Source organism: Drosophila subpulchrella, chromosome X, assembly GCF_014743375.2.
Source record: "Drosophila subpulchrella strain 33 F10 #4 breed RU33 chromosome X, RU_Dsub_v1.1 Primary Assembly, whole genome shotgun sequence".
NCBI classification, from domain to species: domain Eukaryota; kingdom Metazoa; phylum Arthropoda; class Insecta; order Diptera; family Drosophilidae; genus Drosophila; species Drosophila subpulchrella.
In genome coordinates this window covers 15,900,595-15,928,565 of record NC_050613.1, presented here as the reverse complement: position 1 = coordinate 15,928,565, position 27,971 = coordinate 15,900,595, and the positions used below count along the sequence as shown (strand labels likewise).

General features: G+C 39.7%; 3 protein-coding genes across 3 annotated transcripts; 1 reads left to right on the top strand and 2 right to left on the bottom strand.

The window, feature by feature from the left end:
* Positions 1-696: 696 nt before the first annotated feature.
* On the top strand, positions 697-25,780 carry LOC119557205 (relaxin receptor 2). Its single transcript, XM_037869861.1, has 18 exons — positions 697-804; positions 11,869-12,306; positions 12,468-12,579; positions 12,748-12,819; positions 14,869-14,946; positions 15,114-15,185; positions 18,571-18,642; positions 18,707-18,778; positions 18,854-18,997; positions 19,069-19,140; positions 20,305-20,448; positions 20,548-20,664; positions 23,963-24,198; positions 24,280-24,394; positions 24,676-24,820; positions 24,878-25,032; positions 25,137-25,210; positions 25,270-25,780. Exons 1-18 carry the CDS (start codon positions 786-788, stop codon positions 25,557-25,559), a joined length of 2,427 nt encoding a protein of 808 aa, XP_037725789.1. The 5' UTR covers positions 697-785; the 3' UTR covers positions 25,560-25,780.
* LOC119557207 (dnaJ homolog subfamily B member 5-like) lies at positions 5,298-5,966 on the bottom strand. The gene is made up of 2 exons (XM_037869863.1): positions 5,910-5,966; positions 5,298-5,848 (listed from the first exon to the last, which is right to left on the bottom strand). The coding sequence occupies exon 2, from the start codon at positions 5,830-5,832 to the stop codon at positions 5,437-5,439; it is 396 nt and encodes a 131-aa protein (XP_037725791.1). The 5' UTR covers positions 5,833-5,848; positions 5,910-5,966; the 3' UTR covers positions 5,298-5,436.
* Positions 25,776-27,706, bottom strand: LOC119557206 (26S proteasome non-ATPase regulatory subunit 5). The gene is made up of 2 exons (XM_037869862.1): positions 26,475-27,706; positions 25,776-26,418 (listed from the first exon to the last, which is right to left on the bottom strand). Exons 1-2 carry the CDS (start codon positions 27,620-27,622, stop codon positions 26,049-26,051), a joined length of 1,518 nt encoding a protein of 505 aa, XP_037725790.1. The 5' UTR covers positions 27,623-27,706; the 3' UTR covers positions 25,776-26,048.
* Between the last annotated feature and the right edge of the window lie 265 nt (positions 27,707-27,971).

The window sequence follows — 27,971 nt, the reverse complement described above, 5'->3', positions numbered from 1 at the left end:
TTCACCGTTCTTTCATTTCTATTTTACCTGTATTGTTAATTATGTTATTATTAAATAAGTTATTTATCAAAGTTGTGAGAGAGTTGTGTTCTTTTACGAGAAATTTGGAACCATATTTGACTTTGTTTTGTTCAAAACGTTTTTTGGGGCTTTTTTGGATGAAATCGGAAAAGAGAATTTCTAAAAAAAATTAATATATCTGTCGGTTGTTCTATCAAGGTATTTTTCCCAAATTTAAAAACTATATAAATTTTAAAAAAGTTTTTTTTTTATAAATTCAGAATTGTAATTCTAACATATTTTGATTAGTTTTTAAAACTCGAACGTATTTTAAGGGCACTATAGCTTTTTCAATTCCTGAGCTTTTCCCCAAGGGCTTTTCACCTTGAACTTGGGGAGCTCAGCGTCGGAGCTTTTGGCTTTTCATTCATAAATTGCCAGACGGTTCGGTGAATGAGTACGGTGGGTGGCAAGTGGGTGGCTGGGGGGCGTCAGTGGGTGGGGCACCTGGGAAAGCCGCATGCCACATGTTGCAGGCGCCTCGGCTTTTTTCAGCTCAGTTGTTTGTTATCGTTGGCAGCGAACGCGCGGCGCTGCGGATGAAAAATCGGTTCGGCAGTATCCGGCGATCTATATATTTTCGGATCCCCGGAACGATCTCATATTAAAGTGCGGCGAAGTTTAATTTTTTTGTTTTTTTTTTTTGACTGTGCCTATCGAAGAAGTCTATATTTAAATATTGTTTATTGCCCGTTAAATCGGTGGAAGAGCAGAGAACTCCCTGGATGTCAATAGCGATCATGCGTACGTCCCGAATAAATAAACAAATCCCTTCTGGTTTTTTGTGCCCCGTCTTGTATATTTATCGATGCAGTTATAGATGCCAGATATCCCTCGAGCCCCCATGTGTATATGTTTTTATCTACTTTATCCGCAATGTTTGTGTGGCAGTTTAAAGCGAAACGAAATAATAAACCCGGCCAAGATATTGGCCATCTGTGGACATGCGAGTGTCGGGGATTTTGGATCGTTAGGTGGATATTATCCGCGGGATAATGCGAAATTCCAAGAGGGAAGTCGTGAAGATTCTTTAGTAAATTGTGTGATTTTAGGAAATTTATTTAACAGAGACTACACAGACTAGAAGTATTTTTTGTGCTTATAAAACAGAGCTTTATAATAATAATATTATTACAATTTAAAACATTTCTAATACAGAAAGAAAGGCATCATTACTTTTAAATATTACAAAAATATATATAAAATAAATAAATGTATGAAACATTTATGCAGTGATAAAGGTTGGAAATAAGAACTTCGTGGGCAATATGTCTTCATTTAGAAACTTTAGGTCATAAAAGAACCATTAGTTTTTTGACAAAAGTAAGAATTTCGCATTTTCCATAGTTATGTCCATAAAAAAGGTGCAAAAATGATGAAAGAGCTGAATGTTTGACAAAGTTCAAAGGGCACGAGCAAGTTTTGTAACTGAGTTTGTGCTTTATGAAACAAAACTTGTTTGGTAAAAAGACAAGTGCATTTAATAGAAGTTTTTTTCAGGTGTGTTGGCAAAGTTTCTTGCAAAAAACCAAGGGAGTTTGAAAAAAATTGTGTAATAAGAATTAAAAACAGTGTTGAAATCAATGATTCATTTATAATAAACTCTTTTATATAGTTGAATCAAAATAACAAAATTGATAGAATTTAGATAAATACGGTTTGGCAGTTCGAAAATGTACCAAATCCCCTTGTCCAAAATGTATTTTTACCGAACCGATTTTCAATTAAAATTCTGTTCCAATTTGCATATTAATTTTTGTTATTAAAATGTGCCGGCGACCCAGTGACTGAGTTTTCGCGCCCTCCTGCTGGAGTGCAATATCATCTATTCTATTTCCATCTCTGTCGATGGGTCTGTGTTAAATTTTTGTAATAAAATGTCATTAAGTGTAAGTGCGTGGTGCCGTTTAGATTTATGGGCCCGAATGAATTGCAAATGCCCAGGCGAAGGGTAAACCCTGGGAAGGAGCAGTGGGTATGTAAGTGGGTTCAGGGTGTTCTAGTGTTGGTCCTTGTGGTTCCTGTGGCCAGGAAAATGGGCGCTGACCTGACAACGCTTGATGCCCGAAAGTTGTGTTATTAGTTTGCCATATATGGCATATAGCACCATGGCTACGGGGATTATTCGCATAGCACCTCACCCCGAAACCAGACCTCTTAATAGCCCACGAAAAACCAGTGGAATGTGTCAATTATGTGGCGCAGATTGTCTTCACTTCTCGCCCCTGGAATTCTATTACATCCCGCCCCAAATCCTTGTGGCAAAACTATTCGCGTAAGCGGCTTTGGGTAATTATAAGCTTTTCGGTATTTACAATGAGCTTATCTGCCGGTTTGCTTTATCAGGGCATTACGCAAGGATTAAAATAATAGCAGTTCTATTTTAAATATTTATTATTCCTTATTAGGTAATAGGATTATCTTCAATGTATGGCAGCTGTAGGTTTTTAAGCTTGTTTCTTACATTTTTAATAAATTGTACAAATCGTAATTATAATAACTATTGATGACTTAATTATTTTAAACGTCTTTTTGTTATTTGTACTGGTTCTGGTTTTTTTCGCGTTCGACATTCTAATTAAAGCACCCATCAAAGGATTACGTCATGATTACCGGAGAAGCAGAAAAAGGTCATACTCTAGTTAGCAAATGGCCCAATGTCAATTATAAATTTTAAAAGAACGCTCTTGTACCTTTCATAAGACATAATCCTAGTTACAAAGCTTAAGCCGTAGGAAAAACCAGACAATTGCCGGAGAAGCGGAAAAAACAAAATGGTAACTCAGGCACCCGAAAAAGTGAAAGTGTGCGAGATGCTGCCGCCCACTAACTCCTTTTTCCCGACCCCAATTTTTCACGATTTTTCATGACCCCCCGGCACATATACACAAAAATGGGAATATGTGTAAGTGGAAACCGGTCCAGCGATTTTCCACTTAAGAACTTGTCGCTGGAGGCCAAGTTCAACCCGAAAATATGGGTATATCTGGCCGGGGGGTTGGGATCTGGGTCTGGGTCCAGAGTGATAATCCCCATATCCCCGTTCGCACCCAACTCCGATATTCCGCTTTTAGGTAATTTGAATACGGCCGGCAATCGTTATTTATGGGCCGGGGTTCTACAATTTCAGTTGGTCCGCGTGTGGGTGCACTAGAGCGGATCCATTAACATCTATCCTTACACGCAAAAAAAAAAAATGTTTTTTATTATTATTAACGCTAATTGAAAATCAGACTTATCTAGTAAAAATAAGAATATAAAAAATAACCTTTGCTATTGTCGAATAATTTGAAAAACGTTTTTCCTTAATGTGTTATAAATTAAAAATAGTTAAGTGACATATTCTGCAATTTTAATAAAAACAAGGAAGCACACAAAGCTAAGAAATGTAAATCTGAAATCACAATTCTCTATATTTGATACTTTCCGAAATATCCGCGTTCATATCTACGATTTTTTAAAGTTATAGGTATTAACGGGTTCAATACATTTCAGTTAAAATTGTATTCTGGCATGAATAATTTATGGGCGTTAGAGTGGGCGTGGCATATTCGCTTAACAAACAATCTAAATCTAAAATTTGAACTCTCTAGCTCTTTTAGTTTCTGAGATCAACAGAACAATATAAAAGTCCTTAAGCTTTACAAAATGTAGATCTTTTCTATTATAAAATTGTATATAATTTTTTCGAGTGCCCCAATATTCCATAACATCTGTGGGCATCCTCCTTCCATTCAGTTCCCCATCCGTATCCGTATCATTATACGGAGGTCGCTAATCGATGTCCAATGTCCAAGTGCGATGATGTCCAGAGGGCCAATGAATTGAAGGCCCGCTATCAAGTTTCGGAGCGTGGGTCCCCGGTTCCAGCGGAGCTTTTAGGTTGATCAAGTAAACCATATAATTTTGTGGCGTTATTTTTGAGGCTTCGCATAAATGAATTGTCCATGGCAGCGGGCAATGACAGTGCCCGCCATAAAGGTTATGCCTCATTAGGGTTCGCTCGGATGTGGTTGCTCGGTGGTGTTCAGCCCTTGAGCCGTTAAGGCGTTGGGCCATCCTATTCTGAATCCAAAATAAAGACACGGACATGTGAAACGTTCTGAGTGATTGCCAAAAACAAAAACTAAGGAACGCGAGGTCTGGGAATCCCCCAAAATCCCCCGGTAGGCGGGGCCATAGAGCTCTTATATGATTGAAGTGCGAATGATTCGATTCCTTATATGGAGGTGGCGAAACGAAATCCCAAGGGATCAGGGGCCATGCGAAAGCACGCAGCTCGCTAATGAAGTGCGAACACATTAAGCCTTCAAAGAAATCGAAGTAGCGGCCTATGAGTTGGGTTTTGTTTTATTGGATTTGTCAGGGGAGGTAATAACTCAAAAGTTTTCACTTGAAAACAACCATTTATGTACTATCATAACTATCCATATTTAAAGTTCTCGACTTAGATTATAAGAAAGTACTAGTTATCGAAAAAGAAATCAATTAAATAAATAGATTCATAGAAAAACAGGGGTATATGCTGTTTTTCTATGAATCTATTTATTTAATTGATTTCTTTTTCGATAACTAGTTGGCAAATAATTGATTCCCAAAATACACAACTATCAACGAACTACATAAGAGAATTATGTTAAGTCGCTGTCCAAAGAAGTTTTCCTTGCGATTCGAAAAGTTTTCGCACCAGATAACTTTCGGAACTTTTGGCCAACTTGAATTATATATTCCGCGCTTGTTCATTTAACAGTCTTTTTATCTACGACTCAGCATAATGCAGGCAGCACTTATTGTTTTTTGTCATTTATAGCTTTATTACATTGCATGTACGATTCTATTCATTGACGAGTCAATTGAACGCTAAGTTTTAGTTAAAAAAGTTTACAGATGCAAAAAAAGTCACAAAATTACTGCAGCTCCAATAAAAGAACAGCATTTTATTATTATTATTATTCAGATGCAATTATGCTAGTTTGGTATTATATTATAATATGTTTTATTATAATATATTATATTAAAATGTTTGTGCACTGACTAATTGCAATTGTCTTATAATTGCAACACTAAACGAAAATCCCATGGAATGTTGTGCTAACGGATTGTAATGTTGATAATAATAATTTTATAAAAAAAAAACTAAATAGAATAGGAGTCACGCTATTTTAAAATGGTAAAAAGTAGGATCTATCTAAGCTAATAAATGGCTGAGTATATTTCCAGATACAAACATTGCGATGTTTTTTTTTTTTTTTTTAATTAACCGAATTTTATTTAAATTTGTATGTACCTTGGAGTCGAATAATTACAACATGTTTGGACTAATTGCTATATGGTGTACCATGCCGATATTGTCCGCGTGAGCAGGTCGTGATCCGCTTAGTTGTTGTTGGCCGTGTTGAACATCTTGAAAGCGCTGAATCCCATAAAGAGACCCACCAATACACCGCCAACGGCACATATTGTGGGAAGTAAGTCGGGGGTTTCCAGCTGATTGGTCTGGCGATTCTCATAATTTGGATGGGTGCCTGCAGGCCTCGGATTAGACACTATATTCGACGATTTGCGTTTCAAACTGCGATCGTAGTCCGCCCTCAATTTCCTTTCTGAGAGGACATCGAATGCGGCCCTAATCTTCTTGAAGTATTCCACCGTTCGGGGGTGATGGTTCTTATCCGGATGATATATGAGGGCCATCCGCTTATAGGCCTTCGTGATCTCCTCCTCGGTGGCATCTTGGGCCACTCCCAGTATCATATAGTGGTCTTCCTCCATTCTCGCTGATCGATATCTGGTAAAACAATCTTTTTAGTTGTGACGAAGTTAAACTGCAATTTTACATTTGTCCATACATCCGCAAAGCAACAATTCTTTTGTTTGTGGTTGTGGTTACTTATCGATGTATTTCGATGATCTTCCAAACCAGTTCTCGTGGCGAAATATCGCTTGAAAATAACAGGGGTATTCCCCTATAATGTTACTTAAATTATAGAATATATTGCATTTAAAATAAAAACATGAGAGTAGGCTATAGTCGATGTCATCGACTATCACATACCCTTTACTCAGCTTAAGGAAGTGCGAATGGAATAGAGTTATGCTAAAAACATCTCTGCTTTTTCACTAACACACCTAGCCTATAGCGCCAACTAGCCTATAGCGCCCCTAGCGGCTAGGTGGCGTATTACTGAAAACAGCTGATTTCCAAAATTGCAAAATATTGATTATTTTTGGTTATAACTTTTTAATGACTGGTCCGATTTCAAAAATTTTAGGCAGGTAGATGGGTATTCATAATAAGAATACAAATTTTTACAACATTTTCCAACGAATCTAGTATACCCTTTTACTTTACGGGTAACGGGTTTAATTTTAGTGCAGATTAAAAGTGAGTACTTTATTCCTCTCGATCTTACTAGATTTTACTTATTATATTAAATTACATCACTAAATAATGAATTGAAATGTGATTTGGGAATAAATTTACTGCATAAAAAAGGTCATCTAATTAATTTTATGCGTAGCCTTTTTGGCATGCCTTAATCTAGGTCAGAAAAAAGGGACAGAAATCAGTATGGGGATAATTTTTTTGTTGGTCGGTAAAATAAATAGGAAACAAGATAAAACAACGGTATTTACATATGTGTCAAAAGAGTGTCTGTGTGTGAGTGATGTGACCTCTGACCCTGCCAAGTGGAAAAATGAACAAGAAAGGAAGCTAACCACGGCACGCCGAAGATTCTATACCCTTGCATGGCGTGGGAGCATTGTAGGTACAAAGATTTCTGACTTTAAGAAAACTAAAAACTAATTACAAAAATTTTAAGACAATGTTCCATTTCATTTTACTACAGTGTATGTTTACCGAAAACGAAATAAAACGGTCTATGTATAATTTTAACATTAATTAACAGATCGCTCCTATGGTACTATGCGTCTAGTGATGCTGATCAAGAATATATTATATATACTTTATGGGGTCGGAAGCGTCTCCTTCACTGCGTTGCAAACTTCGAACTGAAATCATTATACAATCTGCAATGGTATAAAAATGGCTGCGTAAATCCCCGATTGAAGCCTAACTGAGAAGGACTGATAAAAAAAGGAAATGAAAATAAAAGCAATAAGACAAATCGGAACAGTGGTGCAGAGAGAGAAAATCTATGTACTGCACAAAATAGCGAAAATCGCTCGTCTCTATAAATGTTTGTGCTCACACAACTCAATTTTTGTTGACAATCACTACGGAAATCACTGGGGTTCTTGAAGTTTCCAACAAAGGTGCCAAAAGTGTTCAAAGAATTTATAGAGCTTCCTGGTTCATAACCTAAGTGATTTTTATACCAGTTAGCCGTGGAGTAAAAGGGAAGAACTATAAAAGCTTCTTGCGCAGCGCAAGTTTGATTCAGCAGGGTGCCACGCCCAGCGTCCACATTTTTAATATTACTATTTTTAATATTATTAATTTAAATGAGATTTTGTTTTGATTATCTATGTCCATCTACATGCCAAAAATTGTTCAATTCGGACCATTTACTAAAAAGTTATAAGCAAATAAAGTGTGCAATCTTGGGAACAGACGCTTTGCTACATGCATATCTCTATCTCCCTCGCACTTCCCTTAGCTGAGTAAAGGGTATCTGATAGTCGATGGCATCGACTAAAGCGTTCTCTCATGTTTTTATTGAATTTCTATTTAGATCGCCATGGTAACATTTTATCGCTGTGTACCAAAAGCAGCCCCGAAACCGATTCATTTCGCCGGGACTTCCCCCGTCTCCGTGTGTCACATGACCTCTGACCCATCTGACCCAGCGGAGTCAAACGCACGGGCATTAACCATTTCGCATCGCATTTATTTCCATTTGTTTTTGCTTGCCGCTGCTGTCAGCGGCAGTTCAAACAGCCAAAGTCGAGCTATTGACAAATACCACCCACCATCCCTAATCATTAGGCTGGAAAAGCTATGTATATTCGAAAAAACGATGAAATGATTAATTCCCATCGAGTAATTAAGTGTGGCAAACCCAAGTGAATCTCTTAAATGGGATTGTGTAACATTAACCTCCCCCCCCCTCTAAAAACAAAACTTCGTCAGGGACTTGCACGAATCCCTATATGATATATAGTATATTCAACCCATTGCAAATGGGCACTTGAGCACTCTTTTTTGTTTATCACTGGCCTTTGATTTTCTAATGCTTTTATATAATTTTTTTGACCTTCTTGCTCGCCCAGTCGGATTCTTGTTTTAACTTTGTTAGCCGAAAACTTTTCTCGGTTTGCTCAGTTTTCGTTTTCGTTTTCTTTTCCCATTTTTGGCTGAGTATAAAAATTCCATTCCAATACCGAAAATCGAACTCGGAATCCGTTTGAATCTAAACAGTCGAAACGACGCGGAGTGAATAAAACTTTTGGAATTTCTCAGCTGTTTTTAGTACATGTCGTAATGGGCAGAAAACCCCTTATTCCCATCCCAGATCCATTTAATATGCTGGCCCAGCAATGTTTGTTTGCCAGATAAATCAGATGCCAATCGCCGAAGAGCGGGTGAAAACCATTAAACAAACTATTTAGCTGTACTTATTTTTTAGTTTTCAACATTGCAAATATTTTTTAATAATATATTTGACTACGAATTGTTTTTTTTTCAAGGAAATGCTTAAGATGTTTTGTTTTATATTTGACTACAAAGTAAGTTATTACGTTTAGTGTTATTGTTGAATTAGGAGCTCTGATTCATCAGATGATCTAATAGATATTGATCGGCCGACAGGGAGAATCTGGAATAATGGACATCGGACATCGAACTGCCGACAATTTGTTTACTTAGCCGTCGAGCGCAATTGACTTCTATTTTCGTGGATTTCTATTAGGTTTTCGTTTGTTTTAATTGCTGCCTGCTCGAGTCGAAAAAAAAGAGTGGATCTCTTGCCTCTTGAGGCTACTTTCCACCGATTGTGGGCCATGTCAGGTGGGGAGAAATTGGGGCAAGGCAAGGGTCAGACTGAATAAACAAATCCGAGTCAATTTCGAGGGTGGTCTGATAAAGTGTTTGGGCGTGCCCGTGCACTGAGAAAAAGTCTTTAAGTCTTCCTAAATTTATTAATTACAAAATTTAAAATTATAATAAGCCAAGAAAAAAATCCAATTCAATTCTAATTTAAAACATAACAACTTGTTTATACTGTATTTTAAAAATTGTAATCAATAATTACATCAATCTATTTTTTATTTACCTAAAAAGATTAGTTTTTATAAGGGAAACATATATTTGTAAGTGCAAACTTCTATAAACGCACTACAAGTAACGTTTAAGGCTACAAAAGATCCCAGTTTTTCTGTCTGTTTGCCTGTTTGTAAGAATTTCTGTTTAAAGAATGGAAAGGTTAACCGCTTAACCCTCTAAACATTTTGGTTTAGAGCTTTTATCTGTGTGATTTCTGGATTTCCAATGTTCACTTGTGCCCCAGTGTAAATTTCTGAATCGATGGGCTGCGGTAGAGGTGCACCACTTTGATTGGCTCAATGAGAATTTATGAGCTACAAAGTTGTAAAAGTATCTTTTCTGAGAAGAGCGTTCTTGCAGCAGCCTCTGGGTGCACTCTTGATGGGGCGGAAAAGAGGGCGGTAGATAGGGGAAAATGGGAAAGGGGCATGCCCCCAGCTGGGATCGGGCTCATCAATCATGGCAGTAGCCAGACGAGTCCAAGCCGCACACATCAAACATTTCAATTTGCCGCAAATGTGTTGACAAAACGTTGATACGCCATTGGCATTTGTCGGGTTTACGGGGGGAATTGGATTGGATTGCATGGGAGGCTGATGCTCCAAGTAACCCCTATACCTTAACCCCCATCCCCATCCCCATCTGGATCCCCATCCCCCGGCACATTAGCAACACGTGTCAAATGCGCAATGCCCTTGTCCTTGTCCTGGCATTTGGATCCCCATTCCCGCCTTTGGCTGACGCGCTTAATTACACTTTTATAGAGTCGGCTCCCCTCCTCATCATTTCCATTTCATTTTCCATTGTGGCAGTCCTTCTCCTGGTTCTTCGTCTTCATCTCCAGGGGTAATTGCAATCCGTTGTCCTTTCCGCCGCCTGAGTTATGACCTGCTATGCAATCGCCCATCCGGATCCCGGGGTCCTTGCTTACCCGGAAAAGCCGAAGGACAGGACAGGCCATATGTTTTCCACCTCCTGGAATTTTCCATTTGTTGATCTGCGAATATGTTTTTTAAGCAAATTATGAAGAGCCCCTTTGTACAGAGCAGATATCCTTTGAACCACTTCATGTGATTTGGGTCCATCCAATATCGAATTGAGTGCATAATCCAAACTTATGCAAAAATCTTTTAAAATTGAATAATTCCTTGTTTCCAGTTTGGAAATTACATTTGTAATTTTGTTTATTTGTATACTTAACCAATAATAACACTTTTTATCTGGCATCGGGAACTTTAATTTGCATTAAAGTCTTATGATGGTTCCAATGTCCTTAAGAATAATATATACCTAATTATAAATATGATTCTGAAGTTAATTTAATGGTATTTGGTTAGTACTTAAATTGCTAATTAATATAGCCTGAGGATTTTTTGAAGCCATAATAAAACATGTATTTACCACATAGAGTACATAAACTTCGATAGTATCATCACCTCTTGAGTTTGATATTGCCACAGATCGATTTAATTTGATTTGCATTTGTTTACCTTCCCGTTTTCGCATTGTAATTATACTTTTTGTACAGGTAGTTTTGTTTTTATGCCTTTTCCATTTGCTGTCGCGGTATCGCGCCCATCAGAAAGTCAACCAGTCATGCTGATGATGTGGATGATGCCTTATCGAAATCCCAACAAAATCGAAAGGATTCCGGGCAGGGGTATGGATTATACAGTGTATAATATACACACTTATTATGAGGGCCGGCCGTGAAAAAAATGTCCTGCCAGTTGGCAAAGAGGGCTTGGGATTTCACGGACCATTTCATCGCCATTGGGCCACAAATGTACTGTGCGTAATTTTTATTACAAACAATTTTATTACACATTTTACATATTTGCAATTTACAATTCCCAACTTCAGCTATCGAATATTTCCCCCACAGTCCCAATCGATTGCGATTCCATGTGGGCGCTGCAAATTGCGACGCATAAAGTGCAATCGTTAAAAATGATAAATGCACTGACAACCGCCTCAGGGGGAGATGAGTGGATCGGTTCTTAGGGGGGGTTGATATTATATTTTCCTATATGTATTATGTATCCACAAGCGCGCGTTGAATTCATCAAGTGAAACATCAATGAGTAGGCCGAAAAAATGCTCTTCGCCCGAAACTCTCATTATGTTGTTCTGCTAATCGGATGCTAATTAACCCATTTAATTGGTTAAACAAATATTTCGGCCCCATTTGCTAAAGAAATTTATGGAGCCATATAGGCAAAAACATCTGTTGGTTCCGACGCGTTGAGTTTCTTTTCTTTTTGCTCTTGGCCATAAGTAAAGCGAAATGTGCTGGGATTTCTACATTTTCGTTTTGAATGTTTAAATTCCAATTACTTCCTGAACGCTATTTTTATCCTGCTAATAAACTTTGTAAATTATCTTTATGGCTTAGCTTTAATTAAAATCAAGTACTTATTATATTATTATTTATTAGATATATAATATATAATTTTAATCCAATTCTAATACCAATTCAACTCTTTAGTATTCAGAAAGGAAGGAAAACTTCCTAGCAAACTAATGATTTTCTTTCGATAACAATCGTCTTTGATCGATATCGCCTTGCTGATCCCTTACAGCTCGCCTGCCCATCACTATTGTTCTAACCATCCTGCTCGCACTTGCTTCCAATGCGGTGGAAGGCCCAGAGGGAGCGACAAGGACGGCAACAGAAAGCACTCGAACGGGAATCGGAACGAAACCGGAAACGGAAATCGAGGTCGCCAAAGAGGGGGAAGCTCCGGTTCGCGAGGTGATATCGCTGCTGGGCGCAATCGACGCTATGGGGTCCGTTGTCCTGGTTCCCGACTCTGGCGACAAGTGTCCTGGCGGCTATTTCCACTGCAACACCACGGCGCAATGTGTTCCCCAGAGGGCCAACTGCGACGGAAGTGTCGACTGCGACGACGCCTCGGATGAGTTTAACTGTGTCAACGAAGTGGACGCCAAGTACTGGGACCACCTGTACAGGAAACAGCCCTTCGGCAAGAACGATAACCTCCGGATCGGCGAGTGCCGTAACTGCAAATAGTCGATAAAAGTAACGAACTGATCGAAAATATAGCAAGCTAATATTGATCTATATAATAGCAAGGCTCATTTTAGTTAAAATATAAAAATAAAAGATATTGTATCAAAGGCAATAATGTAACCTCTATGAACTCTACCATTTTCTCAGTGTGGCGCAACGAGAACTTCAGCTGTCCTTGTCGAGGTGCCGAAATTCTGTGCCGCTTTCAACAGCTTACCGTTATACCAGGACTACTGCCGCAGCACGATCTGGCAACGCTGTAAGTACAGTTGCGCTCTATTATACTAGCTGCTTACACTTAATTTGATTTCATTTTTATTTATTATAATATTTACCAAAGTTTAAGATATACATAGAACATATTGCTTTAAATATTGCCGAATACATATATATTTTGTTATTTAATAAGCGTTCTTATTAATTATAGCGATCTTACGGGAAACAATTTCGAAACCATTTACGAGACCTTCTTCAGGGAACTGCCAGACGTGGAGATATTGTAAGTAGCTATCCTACACTTTGGCCTTGGGCTAAGGAGTGTTAAGCGGAGACCATAAAGTATATATATAGAGGGAGTAATGGGTTCTTGGGCGTCCAAAATAAACGAAGGGATGTTATAACTCCGGTGTGCCGTCGTCAGTCGGGCTCTTAATTAAAACGGAAATGCAAGCAGATGACTCTTACTGCAGCGGCTGCAAGCGATGGGGTATGTTCAAGTTGTTGAGGGGGCCCTGAGAGGGAGGAAGCAGGATGGGGGCCAGGACTTAACATAACAGACCAGTCCGGTCTTCGGACCAGACCAGAACGCATTGAATATTAGCGACATGCTGTGTCCTTAATGGTGCCTTTAAGTAGTCGTCGTCGTTGTCGTTGTGTCAGTATCACTGGTGGCCATCACACGCTGGCGTACATACAAATTACGTACAAACTAGACAGCCGGAAGGATAAGCCGGGACTCACCGCCTTTCGAGGCTGGCAGAAGCATCCGTAGATACTACCATGTACATATGCCGGCCCAGACGGCATCGTGCTGCAGTTTATGTGTCACTGTGCCAAAGGACATTCTGGCCGGGCTTAAAACAGGCATTCGTGGTGCATGTCGTATCGCCAGTCACTGAAGATGGACACCCACGGCCCGCCAAGGCAAGCCTTGTTTTTGAAAGCTCTTGCACGATCTAGGTATAAATTTTAGCAACGAGGAGGACTAAGTACACTTACAGAAGGAAAACTAGAAGGCTTAAAGCTCTTAAGTAATTCCCACAATTTAACAGAAAATGGATTTACACATGTTCCATCAAATTATAGAACTATCTGAATTTATTATAAAAGGTGCCGAAAAGTATGCTACAATTTTTATTTAAGTCTTTCTTTTACAGCATTCCTTTAGTTACCTTAGGTTATCTACTAAAGATGCCCTTTTTCTTTCTGTGCTCAAGTTGCCTAACAAGTTTCCAGATAACGTTAAAGTTTTAACTAATCTCAGCTCGAATTTAAATCCCAAAGTTTCCCAAAAGCGCAGTTTAGTTTCTTGCGATTTCTCGAGTTACCATCTGCAAACCGCCAATGTGCACACATCGATGGGAGGGATGGGGGACCGCAGGACCTGCAGCATAACAAGGATGCTCCGGTTGCTCCAACTGCCTTCCACTTTATTTATATCCCAGGGATATTTTCAACAAGTCATTCAATAGCCCACATTTATCTTCCCTCGATTTCGTGGGCAGATTTGGTGACAATGAATTTTTAACAACCCTCCGAAACGGAAAACAATGTTCATATCAGCCCAGGGGCTCGGATATTTTTTTGCACACCCTCGACATTCCGTTGGTGTGTGGGTAAGGTCTTGTTTTGATTGCCAGCCTAGAAAATTCCAGGGAAAAAATCAAGGAGACAATTATTTCTATAAATAGGTGACATTTCTGTCCACTGGCTTATCCCACATTAAGCCATAAAACTAGAGGCAAAACAAAGACAGAACAAAAATATAAATTTATTGGGCCATTAGGTGCGCCAAATGGAGACCAAATTGGATGAAATACATTTTAGCTGCATGGAATGGTTTTGGCAATGCAGTTTGGAAGAGATTTATTAAGGTTAATAGAAATGTCGAATTTGGTCTTAAACCATTTACTTAAGGTATAATCAAAAAAAAAATGATGTAAGCCCTTGAAATATTAGAATAATTGTAAAATGCAATTTAAAGTATATCAAATTGAATTCATCTAAAAAAGTTTAAGGTCCCTAGCTCCTAATGAAGACGAAATGCAAGTTGTTAGTGCCGTATTTGCACATATAAATGAACCCCGAAGTTTTGGGCGAAAACAATGAGGCGACGAAAACAAAGCGTATTATTATCCATATCTCAGCCACGGAGATGGGGGCTAAAAAGTTAAGGGGGCTATAGCTGTTGCCACGCAGGAACTTTTTAGCCGACGCCCATTGTGCCAAGTTAACAATTGAATCTCATATTTATTACGTTTTATTCACTCGAGTCGTCGCCAGTTTTTGTTGGATTTTTGTACATTCTTGTTTCTTATTTCTCCTCCAGAGTCCTGAAGTTCTGCTCAATCCGAGAGATTGCCTCGCATGCATTCGATCGCCTGGCGGACAACCCACTGAGGGAACTGTGAGTATACGCATCCTTAGCCATTCCCAGCAACGTGACCCACTCCCAACAATAACTCATAATTAAGTCTCATTATTTATGTGCACTTAACAGTTTTTTTACCCCCTCTTCCAGTCGATTCTTTAATAATTTGCCCACTCCTACTTATGCTCGTAATGTCCTTCCAGTTATATGGACGATAATAAATTACCGCATCTGCCGGAACACTTCTTTCCCGAGGGCAATCAATTGGAGATTCTGTAAGTATCGTTATCGGTGCATCCGGTATTCATTACAGCGGGCTATGCTGTTTTTTACTGGCCTCACTAACTAGATTGTTGTAGGTATATAGTCTTTAAAAATAACTGAAATATTAAGAATAAACCAAATAACAATATTTCTCACCTTAATGCAATGTGAAATTTAAAACTAATAAACGTAAGTCGGGGTCACCAAAACTTATCTTCACCGAAAGTTTTTAAAATTGTTTTATTTCAATACTTTCCATGTGCCATTAAAGCATTTAAAATATTAAATGTTCATTGCTGAGTTTAAACTAGTCTGGGTTTTTTCTGGCATCAGCAAATTGGATCGATTTACAGTGAACTTCCGTGTGGTCCACATTTTAGCCCTGTTAGTAAGGCATTAACGTCACCTTCTTTATGATTGTTTTCCGGGTGGCTCATGAATATTAGCTAGTTTTATATAATCTGAACAAAAACGGAAATATTTAAAATAAACCATTTATATTTGACACTTTAAAGCAATGTGTAGTGTAGGTCGGGGTCACCAAAAAGTATCTTCACTGAAAGTTTTTAAAAAATTTTATTTCAACTCAACATACTCCATAAAAACATTAAAAATACTAAATGTTCATGTACAAATTAATGGCTTGCTAAGTTTAAACTAGTCTTGTTCTTTTTGTGAATCAGCAAAAAGGATTGATTAACAGTGAACTTTCGTATGGTCCACATTATAGCCCTGTTAGTAAGGCACTAATGTCACCTGCTTTATGATTGTTTTCCGGGGGGCTCATGAATATTAGCTTATTGTATATAATCTGAACAAGAACGGAAATATTTAAAGTAAACCATATATATTTGACACTTTAAAGCATTGTGTAATGTAGGTCGGGGTCACCAAAACGTATCTTCACTGAACGTTTTTTAGATACTTGTATTTCACTTTACATATTCCATTAAAAGCATTACAAATATTAAATTTTCATCTACTTTGCTAGCTAACTTCCGTGTAGTCCACATTTCAGCCCTGCATTAGTACCTATGTTATTTATTTCATCCATTGGCTTTGCCGTCTATTCATGTTAATATAAATAATTTAATTAAAAATACAATTGCAAAACGATTACAGATTTATGTGTGGGCAAATAAATGCTAATTAAACATAAATCAAATTAGGCAAAAGTAGCACAAACTTGGCTTAAATTTTCGCAATTTACCAATGCACAAAATCCAGTCAACAACAAAAAGTGCATGGCACAATTTCGAAGGGCAGAGAGATATGCGGCGATAAAATGCCATTATTTTTTGGCCAGCCGTAGGTGCTAAATGACAAAAATCCAGTAATTGCCAATAACCGTAGAGGGTCGATTATATCAGAACTCATATGAGATTTGGGGGGCGCAGTGAAAAACCCTCGCACAAACACAAACAAACACACACACACACACCGGGCGATGCTAATCACAATCACAATTGCTGTCAACCTTTGTTGGCCCATAAAGTTGGCCCATTGTTGCCGGATTAAAGCCAACCTCTTGCCCAATCGACTGACAATGTGGCATCGCATTCTTGCCCCATTGTGCCGGGCTTTTCCCATTTTCCCATTTTTCCGCCCCCTCGCGGCCTCGGAGCATAAAAATATTAGCACAGGCGGTAAAAAGTTTTCAGCTTGTTTTGTGCATTGACTCGAGCAGGCCCACGCCCCCTTACCCACTTCCGCCCCAAAAGACCAAAAACAATAACAACGCCAGCTGGCGAAGGGCAAGCGGTAAAGGCCAAAACAAGGTTAATCCACCGGATATGATCGAACCGGTACGCTCTGTTTTGCTATTATCAATATTTAAATTTTAAAACAAAAATAAAACAAAATTTGAAAAGTTCAGATCATATATAAGCTTTTCAAAACATTTAAATTAAAGATATACTAAACCTTATAAGTAAAGGTGTCTTATTAGTACATTTATATTAAAACGTCCTCTTAAGACAGATATGTTTTTGAAAAACTAGTTAGTTTTCAAAAGTTGTTGGTCATTAATTTTGAGAATACCTTTATTGTACTTATGCAGCTTTACAAAAAATACTGTAAGGATCATCTAAACTATTCACAAGCATATATTATGCGTATCACTTTTACCATTGAATAATGTAAACTAGGTATTGGAAATAGTATAATTCAAAATCTCCCTTTTTGAAAATACATCTCAATGTTATACGCCCCGTATCAAGTTGAAAATGACAAGGACTTTCACAAAAAAAAGAATATATTCTTAGTTATTTTTTAATCAGTGCTGGCATTTCAAAGTCGAAAAAATGTTGAGTAATTTTATACACACATAAAACTATTGGCTCAAATTGATTCAATATAATATATATAATTGATAGTATAGCCCATCAAATTGTCGAGCTATATAGAAACTCTCTCTTAACAACAAAATACACACAACTTACTATTTTATGGTAGTTGTACTATTTAATAGTAACTAAAGCATCAACAAAATATACATCACTGTTTTTAATAGTTGTTAAACTATTTTAATAGGTACGTAACTTGGTTGTTTTTAGTGCACTTAGTCAATAGTAATATTCACCTAAAACCTTTTCTTACTATTATCTCAGAAAGCCTCTTTGTGGCCAATCCAACTCATTATACCCGTTTGATCACCCTGCAAAGTAGACAAAACTGCCGGCACACAAAAACACATAAACAACTCAGTTACACTTTTGCGGCGGAAGGAGGATTTTAAATGTGTATATGTGTGTGTGAGTGGGGGGGGGGGGAAGATATATCCGTAGTACTCCGTCTCCGGCGCCACCGAATCCGGAAGACCAGCTGCACTTGGCATTGGCCTGAAACTTGGCTCTGTCCGGTTGACAATTGTAATACACATTGAAAAAAATACTAAGACGATATATTGGCAGGTCACATTTTTATTGAAGATTTCTAGTTTCCATTTTACACGTTATCAGAAAAATAATCGTGCATAGAGAAGCCCAAAGAAAATCTTTGGATAACCATTTAAACAATCAAGTTTTTCCCACACTCTTAAAACAGGTTTTTTTACTTTTTAAACAGTTTTCAACATTTTTTTTTCATCCAAACACGGCTCTATTGTCTTTGAGTGTAGCTTTGGTGCTTTTTACGAAAAATACCAAAAATTGACTCGTATACTACACCATTTCTCATAGTGTAGTACTGAAATTTAGTCAGGGAACTGTTTCTCAGGGGTGACAGTGCATTTTCTCGTGGGGCGATTGTTCCTTGCGCTTAATGGCTAATTAAAATCGAAATATATGTGCCGACTTTTCACTGGCTGGATGCAATTGCATGAGCTTTTGTTGCCAACTTTTCAGCATTAAAATGAGATTTTTTATCTATTTCATATGATTTTCCGGGGGTGGTCAGAATTTTGGCACGCAACCGCCTGCACCACCTGAAACGGGGCGACTTTCGGAATCTACAGCATCTGGAGGAGCTGTAAGTGTTTAAAAATTGGTTTAAAAAGAGAAGCACACCATAATGAGATATACATTTGTTTAAGGGACCTGCGTGGTAATCGCATTGGGAACTTTGAAGCCGAGGTGTTTTCCCAACTTTCCAATTTGGAAAAGCTGTAAGTTCCTCCGTTTACGAATTCCCTTAAAATACGTGTAAATTGAATTGTTTTTCGTATCTCCTTCCCCATAAGCTATCTCAACGAAAACCACTTAAAGCGACTGGATCCGAAAAGCTTTCCGAAAACCCTGCTTAATCTGTTCACTTTGTCCTTGGATCACAACCAGATCGAGGACATATCCGCACAGACATTTCCCTTTCCACGGCTCAGGCATTTGTGAGTAGAAATGAAACAATCCCCTCCTAAACGGGACACCTATAAATATATCAATCTGTTGCCGATTGTAGATATCTGGCTGGCAATCGATTATCCCACATACGAGATGAAACTTTTTGCAATCTTAGCAATCTACAAGGACTGTAAGTTGTTTATTACTTAGAAAAACTTATCACTTACCCTGTAAAATAAGAAGCTTAGATATAGGAATCCCTGTATAAACACTCCCAAAGTGAGACGAAACGGCAATACTTAGTATCTGAGAATACCTCTTAACTATAAATAGATAAACGGTCATTATAAACGTTCTATTAAAGGGAAACGAAACGGATTTACTAGATCCAAGGTTAGTGGTTGCTATATAAATATTACCGAAGTGAATCAAAATGAATATATCTTTAATACCTGAGAATATCCCTTTACTATACATATATCAAGGGTCAACTTGAACCAGACTCTAATTAATTAATTAAAATATCTAAACTTTCACTGAATTTCTCTTATTTTATGTATTATACCATTCAACATAGCTTATAAGCCTTAGCAGAGGGGCTCTTCGTTCGAAAACACCCCCAGCGAGTCATAAATACAGGGCATCGAACAAACAAGTGTCACTTCCTTGACCTCTGATGAATTTTTCCTTTTGCTTGGCTTCTGCCTCTGCTTCCATCTTCCGTAAAACCCCTGTGACCAGAGGACTTCGGGACCTCGAACCTCGCACCCTGATTTCCGATTTCTGATCCCGAGTAGAATGAGTAGGGCGACCGAGGGGGAAAAGCTGTGGCAGAAAGTGTCATTTGGATTTATTGCCGTTTAAGTTTCGCTTTGGCCGAGGAATTTAATTTATCAATAATGTTATGTGGGCTCATGTCCAAAGGAATGCAAAGCCGAAAGCTGACAGTTTTTCATTTGCGAAAACTTATACACTAGCAACCCCGACCAGCATTCCACAGCCATCATGTAATGCATATTGAGGAGGCTTCAAAGATTAGCCTGCTGGAATGATTTGCATGCAGGGCAAAAATCAAAAAGAGATATCCAAGATATACAAGAAAAACATCAGAGAGATGGTCGGACAAATAACAGATACGTGCCACGGCATCGGTGGCCCAACTTTAATGATAAAACTTTGCCTGAACCTAAGCTCTAAGCTCTGCTCTTTTATCCCCGGATTCAATCTCGCATGCAAATAAGAAAAAACGAACCAATACTTGGCTTTTATGCGTTGGTCCATAAACCCGCGCAGCTCTGATGTGTTAACCACTTTCACCCAAATGTCCTGCCTTTTTCTCCGATTTCCCCAATAGACACTTGAACGAGAACCGCATCGAGGGATTCGACCTGGAGGCCTTCGCCTGTTTGAAGAACCTCACTTCTCTGCTGCTAACGGGCAATCGCTTCCAGACCCTCGATCCGCGGGTTCTGAAAAACCTGAGCAGCCTGGATTATATGTAAGTAAGCTTGGTAACCCAATCCTCCGTCAGACAAATTGTAATGGTTATGAGCAAGGTTACCCTTAAACCCAAAATGCCCTTCCTTGTCGTTGGCAGTTACTTCTCGTGGTTCCATTTGTGTAGCGCTGCCATGAATGTGCGGGTCTGTTCTCCACATGGCGATGGCATCAGCAGCAAGTTGCACCTACTGGACAATCAGATATTGAGAGGCAGGTGAGTCCCGAGTGTTAAGCCCCCGAACATAATATGATTTCGGTATAATCAAGCTAAGAGCCCTTACAAAAAGCCCGGCAAACTGGAAGGGCCTTGAACTGCGGTCTGTGTGTAAATCGGATTCATTAGTCTGCAATTAAATCATTGTCATTATGGCCCTCGAAGTCTGTGCAATTGCAAGTTCAACCGAGCTTGGGTGCAATTAGAGTGCGAGAACTGCATTGTCTTGCCTACGAGGAACATTACTGAATACATGAGCGACCTAAGGAATTGGTTCTCTGCTTAAGTTAGATGTGTAGTGGGTTAAATATATGTTAAAGATGGAATAGGTTTTTGGCCCCACGTTGGGCGCCATTAACTTTTGTTTACTTATTTATCGGGCTCAAGGTATTTTGTTTAATTCAAGACCGCCAAATTTGAATATTTCAAAATGACAGTGTATCACTTGAGTTTTGACCTAAAACAGAAATTTAGTTAGAACAATATGTGAATCTTTTGGGCCTGTGTCAACCCAGTTATACATACATATAAATGGATAGGATACCATTAGAAAAAGTAATTTATGAGGGAAATGAGAAACTTTACGGGTCACGATTTCTTGGCGTAATCAATTATTTAATTTACGGTGAACTCCGTAGCTCCTTGGCCCCACGTTGGGCGCCAAGTCCCCCGCAGTTTTTATTTTTTGTGCTAATTGTTCAACACCCCGAAACGTTTGAAGTTTCTAGACCCGCTGTCTAAATATTAAGCTTCGGTCCGCATTTGGTATTTTGGGCAAGTAGCTACTTGGCAAGACAAATAAGTAGACCCATCAACAACTGGGAACTGGGAACTGGTAACTGGTAACTGGCAACTGAAAGCAGGGAACTCGGAACTGGAAACTGGCAACCGGCAGTCACTTGTCATCAAGACTGCTGAGTGATTATCTGGCTGGCTGCCATCGCCCCATCGTCGTCGTCTAGGATGTGTTTCTGCTAAAAATGAAAATTACGTTCCTTCCTTGTCGGTTGTTTGTTTGTTTGCCTTTTACACATTTTACACACACTCTGCATGCCGCCGTCTTCATTTTCGTCCCACGTCTTCATCTTCATCTCCATCTTTGGGTTTTACCACCGTGGGCAAACACCAAGATGTGCCCACACAACCAGACAAACATGGGGATGTTGGGAGCCAAGGACCAGAGGCTGCAAGGATGCCGGTGCCAGCGAGAATTTGCTTTTGTGCTTAGTACATTATTTCATTATTCTAAGTTGACGTTTTCATAAAAATTAAATACTTTAGGTTTTCAAGTCGTTGGCGTGGCTTCCGTTTTTCCGGCTGGCTTCAATCCGTTGCTCTCAGGCTGTTCTCTACTTTTATTAGTCAACTGAATTCCCAGCCTCTGTTTACAACTGCACTCCCATCCTTTGCTGCTGTGCACCAGGGATGTTTTCCTAAAATTTACAACGTTAATGCGATGTTGCTGCAGGCTGGGGGGGCGCCGGTAATAACCTTCAGCTTGTCTGATTGGGTAACCTCGATTTGTTTAGAGCCCATAGAAACCAAAACTCGAATTTCCTGAGAGCTGATTTATTAAAGGGCGTTTTATGCCATAGGTTTTAGTCTAATACATGTAAATTACTTTTGTATATCATCTTAACTTGTGGTTGCCCCAAAATGGGATTATTAAATACCTTTATTTATGTATGTATTGTAAATTACCTACAACCTATGTTCTTTGCAGCTATAGATACTGAGGCTACATGCTTAAGCTACATTTCTATGTCTAGGTTTTAGATGAGATGACTTGACATCTACCTTTATTAATTTGTACAGCTACTCTAAGACCCTTTTTTTGTTATCTTCAACTGTATATCTAAGGAAACTTTTTAGTACCTTCAAGAGTATCCGAATCTCCTTTTAATTTAATAGTCATTTAGCCAAATTGGCAGCCACGCAGGCTGTTTCTTGGGTCACCATTTTGTCAAGCCTGATGATGCTCAATCATCATCAAATCCCGAGTGTTGGCAATGAATGGGAAGCGGAACACTTGCATAAATTACAGGCACATAAGGCATCATGGCATAGTGTCTATAATTGTCATTGAATCACAGTCGACACTCACTTTTGCCATTTCTGCTCCTGAGAATGCTGATGTTGCTGCCGCTGTGCTTTGTGCTTTGTGCCACGTGCTTTGTGCTTTCTGCTCCACTCGAGCATTCGTGGCCACACCTCCCCGGTCAGCAGAACTGCAATAATGAGACACCCGGGCAGGGCAATTGGCAATTGTGGAAGCCACAAACGCAGAGGTCAAACACAGCAAGACTTAAATTTCCTTTAATTGCCCGAATTTATGGGTAGCAGCATAACGACAATTGTCCAAGCCAAGGTCGAAAGTGATTTTCTTCTCCATTTTAGCGTTACACACTTTGAAAAAGATGGAGTAATGAATTTGAAAGTACGCACTAATTAATAACAAACAATTAAGAATACCATTATTAAAGATATAGTTTACATCTCTTACAGTTTATCCTATAAGATAGATATAATTTCGATTTGATATATCATCAAAATGATTCATACAGATGATAAAAATATTAATTTTTTAGCAGATAACATGTAAACCCATCAATTTAACTGAATATTTGGTATTATTCTTATGATATTATAATAACAAATAATTAAGAATACCATTATCAAAGATACAGTTTACATCTCTTACAATTTATCCTATAAGATAGACTTCATTTCGATTATATATATATCATCAAAATGCTTCATTTAGATGGTATAAATATTAATTTATAAGCAGATAACCCATCAATTTTACTGAATATTTGGTATTATTTTTATGATATTATAATAACAAATAATTAAGAATACCATTATTAAAGATATAGTTTTCATCTCTTACAATTTATTCTATAAGATAGACTTCATTTCGGTTAAATATATCATCAAAATGATTCATTTAGATGATAAAAATATTAATTTTTAAGCAGATAACATGTAAACCCATAAACTTATCTGAATATTTGGTATTATTTTTATGATATTATAATAACAAATAATTAAGAATACCATTATTAAAGATATAGTTTTCATCTCTTACAATTTATTCTATAAGATAGACTTAATTTCGTTTATATAGATCATCAAAACGATTAATTTAGATTATTTAAATATATATTTTTAAGCAGATAACATGTAAACCCATCAATTTAACTGAATATTTGGTATCAATTTTATAAAATTGTTTAGTATTCATCACCTTGTATACAATTTTCTATCTGTGGCTCTGTGTTCTCATCCCAAACAGTGTTTGGGTTATGGCCTCCATTGCCGTGGTGGGCAACCTATTGGTCCTGCTCGGGCGTTACTTCTACAAGTCGCGGAGCAATGTGGAGCACTCGCTCTACCTTCGCCACCTGGCCGCCAGCGACTTCCTCATGGGCATTTACCTGACGCTGATTGCCTGTGCGGACATTAGTTTCCGCGGCGAGTACATCAAATACGAGGAGGCCTGGCGGCACAGCGGCGTTTGTGCCTTCGCAGGTTCGTATCCCCCCGCGATTGCCCCGAACCATCCCCTAATGGGATGCTAATGAGAGTTATGTGTCCGCCGCTTCATCGTAGGCTTCCTCAGCACCTTCAGTTGCCAGTCGTCGACGCTGCTCCTTACATTGGTCACCTGGGATCGTCTGATGTCCGTGACGAGGCCCCTGAAGCCCAGAGATACGGAAAAAGTTCGGTAAGTGCTAAGGTATACAATGTATACTATGTTTGTACATGAAATTAAAGTGAGATTCCATCAAGGAACAGAAAAAAAGTTCTTGTTTATCCCATTATTTTAATTACTTTTTCTCAAGCCTGTTGATTTTTCGACCACTCAAATATCATAGCCCAGAGAAACTGTGTTTACCTTCCAAACTTGGCTTCTAATGTAATCATATTTGTTATTTATTTTATTCATTTTAGTTGCCTTTATTATAGTATTTGCAAAAATACTTTAATTATAAATGTCTCCCGTAGAATTGTCCTGCGTCTTTTGCTCTTGTGGGGCATTAGTTTTGGATTGGCTGCGGCTCCGCTCCTTCCCAATCCTTACTTTGGATCCCACTTTTATGGCAACAACGGTGTCTGCCTATCCCTGCACATCCACGATCCCTATGCAAAGGTAGCTCTCTTTGTTTTTGGACAGTTCCATTTGTTTATTTTACAAATCATATTTAAGGGCTGGGAGTATTCGGCACTACTGTTTATCCTGGTCAACACATTGTCACTGGTTTTCATCCTGTTCTCCTACATAAGGATGTTGCAGGCGATTAGGGATTCCGGTGGTGGGATGCGGAGCACTCACAGTGGTCGCGAGAATGTCGTAGCCACTCGGTAAGTTTGGACAATTTTCACTTGGAATTATATCTAGAATGACTAATATATCTAATCTTTAAATATATTTGATTTTAATTTAAAACATATACATTTCTATGCAGCTTCGCCATCATTGTGACCACCGATTGCGCCTGCTGGCTGCCCATAATTGTGGTCAAAGTGGCTGCCCTTTCCGGTAGGTAGAAAACCAAGTCTCTAGTAATTTGATTTACCAATCGATTGCATTTTTTTTAGGCTGCCAGATCTCGCCGGATCTTTATGCCTGGCTGGCTGTGCTGGTGCTGCCCGTGAACTCTGCCCTCAATCCGGTGCTCTACACGCTGACCACGGCGGCCTTTAAGCAGCAGCTGCGTCGCTACTGTCACACCCTGCCCAGCTGCTCGCTGATGAACAACGAGACCCGATCCCAAACCCAGACCGCCTACGAATCCGGACTGAGCATCAGTCTGGCCCACTTGGGCGGCGGAGTGGGCGGAGGATCGGGCCGAAAGCGGATGTCCCACCGGCAGATGAGCTATCTGTAAGGGAAGATTCCGGTGAGGTTCGCAGCACGAGATCAACAGACTTACATACAAGAGGGGCAAAGGATTGGGTGGCTAAACAATTGGACATTTCCAAGTAATTGGAGCCTTAAACTAATTGCTTTATACCTACTTTTTATTATTTATCAGTTGGCACACTTATTCCTGCCTTTCCTTAAATAAATCCTGCTAGACTCAAGCATAAGACATTTAAGTTCCTTCAGTTAATATCATTTATTTTCCCCATAAGAAATACAAAAGTTAATGTTATAGCATTCGTTTTTAAGGCAATCCTCTTACAACTGTCCAATGAATATTCTGACTATTTGTTGCATCCCCATCAATTCGACCTGCCCTGCGGGGCATTGTTACATGTGATCTAATAGTTAAATCTTATTGTAATTCTATAAATACATATTCAGATGTTAATTGAACCCGTCGCTGTACATTTGATTTTTAATCGGAGGCGGTTAATGCTTGGCACACCGCCCTCTAGGCGTTGCCCTGCGGTTCGGTGGCTATATTTACGTCCGCCTGAATGTGATATGGTCCCTCGTTCACATACGCCGTGAAACGCACAATTTCGGTGGCCGAAAACTCAGCGCTTACGGACAGCATCTCCATGATCTCCCACTTGAGAAACTTCACGTCCTTGTGCAGATCTTTTTGGCGCGAGAGAAGGAACTCTACAGCCCCTCCCGTGTTTTTCAGGGCCAAAATGCCCCAGGCGTACTTGCAGATGGTCTTTAGAAGTGCCAGGGCGGCCAACTGGAGGTCAGGGAAAGGCGTGTTGATCAGGTCCATGATGGCATTGGCCTGCGCGCCCCCAGCGAAGCTCTCGTACCAGGACTTAAGGATGGAACTGTCAAAGAAGGGAATCATCAGCAGGATAAATGTAAAATATGTAGTGCAAATTACTTGATTTCCTTGGTAGGCGGTGTTTCCCCTGCCGCATAAATCACATCCAGCGAGTTCAGGAGTCGCTCTTTAATGGGCGCCGATAGCTTCTTGGTGTACGAGCCGTACATCTTAAATGACTCCTGCACAGCCGTGTTGAAATGCAGGTGCAGCAGTACCTTTCCCTGCGGAGTGCTGGCCAAATTGGCCAGCGTGTCCATGGCTGTAGGCAGAATGGTTTCATCCTCCGACTGCAGCTGCTGAAACAAGCAGGCCAGCATGTGCGGATAGCCGGCGATGATCTTTTGCGGCTGGACGGCGGCAATCTTGCCGAAGAACTTCATGATGCTGGGTATGAGCAGAGCGTCCAGGGGATTCTCTTCGATGCGCTGCACCCGAGTGCTGATCACATCGAAAACGCGACGTCGTTCCATGAAGGAGAGGCCATGATTCTGTTCAGCCAGTGGCACTAGAATCTCCATCACACTAGCCTGCAGTAGCACATCGTCGTTATCCAACTCGCTAAGGGCCGCATCCAGGATGAACTCGACGGCGCTAAGGGAGGCGGCACTGCCCTTGGCCAGGGCCACGCCCAGTTCGTAGGCGCGACAACGCACGATCTCATCCTGCTGCAGGAGCAGCACCAACTTGGCCTGCACGCCGGCATTGGCGAGTCGCTGGACGAGCACAATCGACAGAATATTAATGGCCAACGAGCTGCTTTCCGTCGCCGGCTGCTTCAGCTCGTCCAGAATGAGAAACAGCAGCTCATTGTTTGGCAGCGTGTGCACCTGGCCGGCGTTCATCTGGCGGCGCAGCTCTTTGAGCAAACTGGCCAGCACCAGAGAACGCAGGGCGGGATTCGGGTGGGCTAGGCCAGGACCCAGCAGCCTGGGGAGCTGCTCGTCCGCGGTGTCCAGCGGCAGCTGGTCGAAGCAGTGACCCAGCAGCTCCAGGGCCACGTCCACGGCGGGATCCTTGGGGGCAGGAGAGCCCACAGCGAGATTGGCACAGTCATACAATTCCGCCGCGGACAGCAGTCGTCCGATGATTTGGCGCGGAAGGGCCGTCTCCTTGCCGATCACCGTGTTCATCTTGGTCAGCGCCTCCAGGCGTTGCGGCTTCGATCCCAGAGCCTTCAGATTGGCCACCCACCAACTCTCCTCCATTTCTTGGTTCTTTTTCCGGATGAAAACGACAAACTCGGTTTTAAAATGACAATTCAATTGTGTTTTGGCCAGTGTTAGAGGTGGATAAACATCGATGGTGGCTACGATATCGATGTTTATCAAACTATCTACGATTTTATTGTATCGATATATCTATATATTTATATATTTTAGTTTGTTAACAATTTAGATTTATATATTTAAGCTTGTTTTGTTTTACATTTGAAGTGACGACGATTCCACTGCACAATGTACATTACAATATATTGTTTTGAGATTCAAGGCTGTTGGAATGTGAGGCAAAATTATATCCACTTATATATAAACATGAAAATGGGTACCAATCTTT